Below are 9,023 nucleotides of genomic sequence, written 5' to 3' on the forward strand. Positions count from 1 at the left end.
CTTATTATAAGCAACTTTGGGCTTGTAGTTGTAAATGTTGGTAGTTGCAATTTTTTTGTTTGATTTGATTGATTGATTGATTGATTTATTAACAGTTTGCAGAATTACAGTACATTTCAAGTACAACTCAATACAACAACTGTTAACAGTGAGTGGACGACGACACCATAAAGCATTACACTTGTTTACAATAGGGCCCACCATTTTCAATTCATCTAAACATTTAGAGACGTACGAATATACACAACTATATAGTCAAAAGGTAATCATCATAGGCGGTAAAAAGGTAAAAGAAACATATACAGTGAGGGGGAACAGGGGTGGGTGGGGGATTCAGATTTTACGGGGGCCTGTCAAGGGAGTCAAGGGATTTGCATGTCTTAATGACTGTTGGTAGGGCGTTTCACATTTTGGTGGCATAGGAGCGAAACCTTGTTTGTGCCGAATCTGGGTTGCACATGGTTTGTTGAACTACCTCTGGTGTTGTGGGTATATTGGTGTAGGCTACTGTAGCGAATCTTGTGGACCAGACCCATTGCAAGGTGCTGTACTCAACCCTAAGCCATTCCAGCCTGTCAAAGTGGGCAGGGGTGAGGTGGGTTCGGGGAGTGAGGCCAAGTAGTAGCCTGACCAGAGAGGTTTGTTTTGGGAAATCTGGAGCCTTGTTTTAAGGGCCTTTGAGGTGCTGTGGTACCAGGAGGTGCATGCGTAGTCGAAGAAACATTGTCGGAGGGCTCCTATTTGTAGTTTAAAGCATGGTTTAAAGTTGCTTATTTGGGCTTGTTGTGATTCTCACAACCTCACACATTTCTCATACGCGTAGCATTGTGAGCTTGTAGATCTGCTATAATAGCCTAGTCAGGCTTCTTTTTTGGGCTTGTTTTTATGGACCTGGTTGCTTATTTCTCTCACACAATCTGGCAACACTGCGCTCAACCTCCATGGTGCGTACACAGCGTACCCAACTACCCATGCCGGCTGGGTTTGTTGTTGTGTTGACGGTTGGGAAAGCCTAGTAAAGGGTGCTTGTAAACACATTTTAGACAGTGAGTTGAGTTGTATTACATGATAGGTTGCGAAGTACATCGCCAGCCCATCTGATTTCGCCATCATATTAACATTCTCTCTTATTTGTAGGTTATATTTATTTACCTCGTTGCAGCACTGTGATCATGGCAGGAGTTATCCGGAGGCTGGACGAAACCGTTGTCAATCGGATTGCTGCTGGAGAGGTCATCCAGCGTCCTGCTAACGCCATCAAAGAGATGCTAGAGAACTGGTAAAACTATACGCCACTTTTTCCATAAGCTAAAGTTGACCATGCAACCATGCGAGTATTTTATTACTAGGAAATACCCACTGTGTTTCTTTCATATATATCACCATTTGCCACATAGGCTATGTGACAGAATTGCTTGTATGCAACATCACATTTGTGTTTTTCGGTGTCACAGTTTAGATGCCAAGTCAACCAACATTCAGGTGACAGTAAAAGAGGGAGGACTGAAGCTCATTCAGATACAAGACAATGGCACTGGCATCAGGGTAGGACCGTCAGACCGCAGTGTTATCAACCAGGTTTTATCTCTGATAATGCTGTTGATTCACACAACCTTAACCTGTGTCTTTTAATCAGAAAGAAGACATGGAAATAGTGTGTGAACGGTTCACCACCAGCAAACTAAAGACTTTCCAGGACCTTACAGCCATTTCAACATATGGTTTCAGAGGGGAGGTAAAGTAAAAGCAGTATTATATAGTCTTCTTGGCATTGTGTCAGGCTATAAAATGAGTGGAAAGTAAGTACATTTACTTAAGTAATGTACTGAAGTGAACTTTACTGGAGTGTTTCCATTTTTTATTCCTACTCCACTGGCACTACATCTCAGGCAAATATTGTACTTGTTTAGTTACTTTGCGGATGTAGATTATTCATACAAATAAATGCAATGCTCAGTACTCATATTATGAAGTGGTGCTTTTACAGTTTGTTTGGTACAGTAAGTAGTACATATTAATGACAATACTTTTACTCAAGTAAATTTTTGAATGCAAGACATTAACTATTTCTACATTTGTGGTATTGCTGTTTTTCTTCCAACACTGGATATACTTTATGCATTCATTGTTAATGCACCTCATATTTATTTGTGTCTTTATACTTGTTTGTAGGCACTGGCCAGTATAAGTCATGTTGCTCATGTGACAATAACCACTAAAACAGCAGATGCCAAGTGTGCATACAGGTACATTAGATCCACATGTTTCATCGCTCCTCTTGCTCTCTTGCACAAAGCAAGCTGCTGTTCTTTCTGCTCCTCACAAGTCTCCTTATTGTTCCCGTCGTTACTCAGAGCCAACTACAGCGATGGGAAACTCAAAAGCCCCCCTAAGCCCTGTGCTGGGAATCAGGGAACACAGATCCTAGTAAGTTCATTGGTAACACATGCTGTTGTTGCAGAGAAGGACGCACTGCATATACTGTAACTGTACCTACCTACCTTTAGAAGCATACAATATAAGTTTATCAATCCTGCAGGCGGAGGACCTGTTCTACAACGTGCCCACCAGGAGGAAAGCCCTGAAGAGCCCCGGCGAGGAGTATGGCAGGATTGTAGAGGTGGTCAGCAGGTCCGTCTGCCTGGCGTTTCTCCGAATGCCTCATGGTCATGGAGTTTGCTCTTGGGTTAATTGACTGGCTCATTCTTTATTTGTGTTTCTGTCTCTGTTAATTCACAAACAATGTTTTACAGGTATGCCATACACAACTCTGGGAAGAGCTTTTCCGTCAAAAAGGTGAGATAATCCGTTAAATCCAATAAAAAATAGCCAATCTACACGCTCTATGAATTTGTAGCATATCCACTCCTATCAAAGCTACACACGCCCCAACATAACAATGTCAAGTTAAGACAAATTTGATTATGTCCAAATATCACAAACTGTGTCCCAAAGGTCTGAAAACAAAACAAATTTATTTTGTATTTAACCAAAGTTAAATACAAAGCAAAGGAGCCCAAATTATGTTTGCATATTTGTTCTCTCTCAGCTACTTTGGACTATTCTTGATCAGCATTACTAGAAAATACAGGGAGAATAGGCTCACACAGGTATGACTTAACTTTAGACTTCATTATCTGAGCTTCAACTTACTTTGTCTTGTCTTGTTTTTTCTTCAGCAAGGAGAGACTGTGGCAGATGTCAGGACATTACCCAACGCATCCATACTGGATAATATTCGTGGGGTATTTGGCAACGCAGTCAGCAGGTACAAATCAAATGAGAGAAGCCCATGCTCTGCTCTGATGGCCCGTACTGTTCAGTATTGAGTCAATGCTTTCAGGTGGAATGAATAACAGTGACGTTGGTGGTATGTGTTCTGTTCCCACTTCCCAGGGAGCTGATGGAAGTGGGCTGCGAGGATCAGAAACTGGCCTACAAGCTGAAAGGCTATATCTCCAATGCAAACTACTCGGTCAAGAAATGCATTCTCATCCTCTTCATCAATCGTATGTAGAACAGTCGGTCACATTGTCCGAATCTTATACTGTTGTGGATAACATTGTATTATACACATATTGAAAATATGTCGACTACAAGCTCTTAACACATCGTGGCGAGCTTGTACCGGTAGATCTGCTATTTCCGCTAATTTTGAAAATGTTATTTATTTTAAGTTTGAAAATGTTTGCCTATTATGATGTACCTCCAATAGAAGCACATGGTTTTCAGTGGTCTCCCTCTCGCAGATCGTCTGGTGGAATCAAGTGCCTTGAAGAAAGCCATTGAGACGGTTTATGCTGCATACCTACCCAAGAACACCCACCCCTTTCTTTATCTAAGGTAAGTAAATCTAATTATTATTTTGTATTCCTCAATAGAAGCCATTGCTGTTAAATGCCCTTTGGGTTTACCCACCTTTTTGTGCTACCATAGCCTCGAGATTGCCCCGCATAACATCGACGTGAACGTCCATCCCACAAAACACGAGGTGCACTTTTTGCATGAAGACTGCATCGTTGAAAGTGTTCAGAAACACGTCGAGAGCAAACTGCTGGGCTCCAACTTCTCCCGCACGTATTTCACACAGGTATGGCATGACTAGTGATCCAAGTCCAAAAACAAAGACCACCGGTCTTTGAGGGGGTTCCAGGTGGTCCCCAGCTAAATGGATAGTTGGTAAGGTAACCAAATGATCTTTAACTCTTGAGTGTAAAATGAAGCCATTTCTTGTTAAACATCTGCATTACTTAACTTACACAAAGTCTACACAAATTAAAGAATGTAAAATAATTGTGATTTTGATTGTTTGGCCATTATCTCTCCTATGGTACCACATCAATACAGCATGGAATTGTGGACAACATCTTATCCAACGATAACATTCTTTAGTTTTGGTTCTGAGGGGCTAAATCTCATCAAATGGTGGTCCGTGGCTGAAATGCTGAATAAATAAGGGGCCTTGATGTGAAAAAGTTGAAAACCACTGTGTTAGACTAATCTTCCGACAATCTCTATCTTCATTAAATGTGAAAGCGTGATACTACAACTCTATTCTGTGTGCAGACCTTGCTGCCAGGGCTGTCAGTCTCTGCCAGCAGTGAGGTGAAGCCCTCTTCTAGCACAACGTCTGAATCTGGCGAGCGAGTCTACGCGCATCAGATGGTGAGGACCGACTGTCGAGCTCAGAAGCTGGATGCCTTCCTCCAGCCAAAGGAGAAGGCAGCAGTGCCTGTCGCCAAATCGCCAGGCACAAGCAGCGGGGAGGCTGGGACCAGCGCTCAGCTCTCTACCATCGATGTGGATGAGATGGACGATGCAGAGATGCTGGAGGCTGTGACAGGGCAGGAGGTGGGGGGTCCACAAGATGGCGGCATCTCCAACCCAGATCTTCCCAGGTATTACCAGATTCCAGAGTTGTGCGTGCTCTTCTGTGTGTTATTGTCAGAACAGTGGATTTAAGATTATGGCTGAACTTTGTTGAATATTATTTATAGTGTATCTACATTATAAATATGGTGATGTAACAATAAGACAGCACAGGCAGAGTATCAGGGGTAGAGTGGCCAGGAGAGCAGCTGGATGGGAACTGTGAGGTTCCCAGTTCGATCCCGGGCTCCCCCAGAGTTAGGGCCGATTCATACTCCTATTTTAGAGCCGAATAAAAGTCGGTTCGGCACTGTAGAGCCTACAATTTCACGTCATTTGAGGTTCGGGGGGGGCGGGTACCGTCCTAAAGTCGCCTCTTCGGTGCTACTGAAAATTTCTGACGAGCCGAAATCATTTCGTCACTACAGCGCCGAAACAGTGGTAAAATAGGAGTATGAATCGGCCCTTAGTGTCGAAGTGTCCTTGAGCAAGACGCTGAACCGATGTGCAGGTTGGTGCCTTGCATTGCCTTGCAATGAAATGCACAATCTATGTAAAGCGCCTTTGATAAAGGCGCTATGCACCATTCACCATTTTATATTGTGTATGTGGTTATTCGAACACAGGAAGCGTCCCAGGAAAGGACCAGAGGAAAAGGAAGACCTCACCGCTGCAGCGACACCCAGAAGGAGAATGATCAAGCTGATGAGTATCAAGGACCTCAGGACTGAGATCACTGAGAAAACACATAAAGGTACACTTGCTGAAATCAGGGTTCCTACACTGCCATCACTGTTTTTGGCAGATAAAGTATAGCTTCAGAACGAGACACCACTAAATCATGCAAGTTGTCATGTCGACGTTGCAGAATTTGCTCGAGCCGACTCAGCCCCATTCCTACCTCCCCATTTACACAAAGCTGACAATGCTTGCGAATGTGACCCATAACTAGAGGCGAAGCCATTCCTCGTGAGTCACAGAAGGGGGCGTTCGGTAGGCCTATCAGAGGCAGCTTGGCATTAAGTCTGTTGCTGTATGTACAGTATACACGTGTCCCTGACTGGTTGGTGATTCCAGCTTGTGCCGTCTCCTACAGTATTACAGGTGACTGGGGTGTCCGTACCCCCAGGGCAGCCAAGGGGGCGAAGCTAGTGCTGCACGATTCTTGCTCAAATGTGAATCTCGATTTTCCTCCACAAGAATTGAGATTACGATTCTCACACGATTCTTATTTTTTCCATGAAAATGTGTCTTTTAGTATAGTTGCTGAACATTACTACATTCAAAATGTAGCATTTGGAGCCAGCTACTGTGGCTTTAAACGGACCACATCAAAGTGCTTGACTTAAACCTCTCTTAAAGTCTCTCTTGTAGCAAAAACATAAGAGTAACTAAAATGAATTGGACAGCCAACTAGTGCTGCACCATTCTTGCTCAAATGTAGGAATTGAGATTGCGTAGGTGTTTGGATCTAGATTCCGACCTTTTTTCAATTACTAGGCGAAGCCTTGACGTGCAAAGGCCCGCTGGTGCCAGAATGTACAGCAGGAGCGAGGTGGTGAATTTAGCGACTGACCTAGTCGGCCGCTAAATCCCATATGTCGGTCGGGTCGCTAAATTCACCTCGCCCTCTCTCAGAATGTATGTATGGAGGTCCCCTGGCCATCCCAGGCATTTAAAGGCTACAGCATATGAGTATGGACATCCCAGGCACTTAAAGGCTACAGCATATGATGAGCTGGAATCACCGACCAGGAAGGGACCAGGAGGCTCCCCTCAAGTCCCCTGCCTGGGAAAACAGAACAGCAGTAAAAGTCTAGAAACATGAATATTTTCCATATTCTTCCAGACTTGGAATTGGAAAAGTATTAAATTAAATTCCATACTTGCGTAGGAACCCTGTGAACTGTACGCAGTTCTGACCCAGACTTTACATAATATAAAGAAAAGTTTTCCATTCCTTCAGGTCTTCAAGAAATGCTTCAGAATCACTCATTTGTGGGTTGTGTCGATCCCCAGTGGACGCTCATCCAACATCATACCAAACTGTACCTACTCAGCACCACCAAACTCAGGTCAGTACAAAAAGCCTGCTTCACTGTCTGCTTCCTCTCAGGCTGCCGAAACATCTCACTCATTCTATTTCTGGATTTTGTTTTGTTATCTATTCCAGCCAGGAGCTTTTCTACCAAATACTGATCTATGACTTTGGCAATTTTGGTGTATTGAGACTATCTGTGAGTATCCCATTTAGAATTTATTTTGTTTGAATACCGGTAGCTTATTGAAATTGCCAGTATATGAGGGATCCTAACCTTCCTGATGGATGGATGGCTGGTTCTGTGTATTAGGAGCCCGCTCCACTGTATGATTTGGCCATGCTGGCACTAGACTCTGAGGAGAGTGGCTGGACGGAGGATGACGGACCGAAGGAGGGCCTGGCTCAGTACATAGTAGACTTCCTGAAGAAAAAAACAGAGATGCTGGGGGACTACTTTTCTGTTGAGATAGACCAGGTCAGTTGAAATGGTAGGGCGGTAAGTCTGTTGGTTAGACAATTTACCAATATTTGATGGGGAAGGGAAAATAAGTCTGCATTCTCAATCGTAGGCTACTCTTGTTATTGGTCATTTTGTAAGACTAAGCTTTGTGCTTTATAGGAAGGAAACCTAACAGGGCTGCCGTTACTGCTTGACAAGTACATCCCTGTTATGGAGGGACTCCCAATGTTCATCCTGCGCCTAGCCACCGAGGTACGATTCATTGCAGTCAATCTACAGTAGAAACAAAGTCATCTGAATTACGTTTACGGTTACTTCTGTTTGCTGTTGAGCAGGTGAACTGGGACGATGAGAAGGAGTGCTTTAGAGACTTTAGTAAGGAGTGCAGCCAGTTCTACTCCATCAGGAAGCAGTACATCCTGGAGACTGGGCCTGGAGATGAGCAGACGGTATGGAGAAAAACAAGACGAGCATTTTAACATTGTACAGTCACTGTTAGGTAGAAACATTTTCATGTCCAAAACCATAACTTTTCAGGGGGAAAAAAATGAATGAAATGATTCCAATGGAACCATTGTAGTAATAATTAAATGTTGTTTAAATATGAATTTATAAAACCCAGACTTAAAATGACTTTCAATCTAGCACGCTTATTTTGAGAGCCTGCTGGCAATTCGCTACTTTTGCATGATACTATCAATCATAATAAAACAATCATAATAAAACATGAAATATAAAAAAGCTATTTAAGAACAAGATTCTGCCCAACAGCGACTACATGTAATACATGAATAACGCATGTGAAACAATTTGTCATAATACACATTTATCAGAACTGATATGTAATTCGTTCCCGTTTTAGGACAGCGAGATTAATTCATGGCGTTGGAAGGTGGAGCATATTATCTTTAAGGCTTTACGTAGCCTCTTCAGCCCTCCAAAGCACTTCAGTGAAGACGGCAGTGTGCTCCAGATTGCCAACATACCTGATCTCTATAAAGTGTTTGAGAGGTGTTGAATCTGTTGAAAAAGTTGACCCAATGTCAAGGTGCTGCCATTCTTTTATACTTTGTAAGTGTAAATAAAAAAGATATTGTGAAATATTTCTCCAAATGTTGGACAATTAAAATGGACAATGGAAATCACCTGTTCTGTCCTTAATAGAATAAATTGTAACTGCGGACATGAATGTATTTGGATAGATAAGACTAAAAGTTTCTCAAAGTTTGCAAATTCAATTCTGTGGGCCCTCTGATTAATCCTTAAAATCTAACATTAACCATGGAATCCCCATAAAAAAACGGGATGCACAAGCACATTAGACACCAACGGTCGAACATGCGGTCAACCGCTGCTTACGGTTATGGTAGGTTGTCGGTCTAATGACAGTCGGACCAATAGTATGTATAAACTAAACCCTGATACCCAAAAAACTTAAATAACAGATCTATAAGCTCACACTGCTGTGATGCTTTGAGCTTGTAGATTGGACAAGTCCATAATAAGTGATTAGTCTTTGACCGGGCTTGTTATGCATTTGGTCAAAACATCTTACTACTTTCATTGAGCACAGATCTGTAAATGAGTATATAATATTATTTAGGCCTGACGTCGAAATAAATAAAAATGTCTTCTGAAAGAATATTCAAAGAT

The 9,023-nt window shown here is 42.6% G+C and overlaps 1 protein-coding gene across 2 annotated transcripts; it reads left to right on the forward strand.

Annotated features, from left to right (window-relative positions):
* The first annotated feature begins 937 nt into the window (after nucleotides 1-937).
* On the forward strand, nucleotides 938-8,528 carry mlh1 (mutL homolog 1, colon cancer, nonpolyposis type 2 (E. coli)). Of its 2 annotated transcripts, none has more exons than XM_080781559.1 (20): nucleotides 938-1,042; nucleotides 1,138-1,279; nucleotides 1,455-1,545; nucleotides 1,637-1,735; nucleotides 2,173-2,246; nucleotides 2,355-2,427; nucleotides 2,540-2,631; nucleotides 2,754-2,796; nucleotides 3,180-3,268; nucleotides 3,397-3,509; nucleotides 3,750-3,843; nucleotides 3,937-4,090; nucleotides 4,567-4,898; nucleotides 5,496-5,623; nucleotides 6,836-6,944; nucleotides 7,043-7,106; nucleotides 7,221-7,385; nucleotides 7,530-7,622; nucleotides 7,706-7,819; nucleotides 8,233-8,528. In XM_080781559.1, exons 2-20 carry the CDS (start codon nucleotides 1,173-1,175, stop codon nucleotides 8,386-8,388), a joined length of 2,190 nt encoding a protein of 729 aa, XP_080637685.1. In that variant the 5' UTR covers nucleotides 938-1,042; nucleotides 1,138-1,172; the 3' UTR covers nucleotides 8,389-8,528. The 2 variants fall into 2 exon arrangements, with proteins under 2 accessions (XP_080637685.1, XP_080637686.1); XM_080781560.1 differs by having other exon boundaries at nucleotides 1,001-1,046.
* Nucleotides 8,529-9,023: the final 495 nt, after the last annotated feature.

Source organism: Protomyctophum bolini (assembly GCF_963924005.1).
Source record: "Protomyctophum bolini genome assembly, chromosome: 14".
Classification (NCBI taxonomy): Eukaryota; Metazoa; Chordata; class Actinopteri; order Myctophiformes; family Myctophidae; genus Protomyctophum; species Protomyctophum bolini.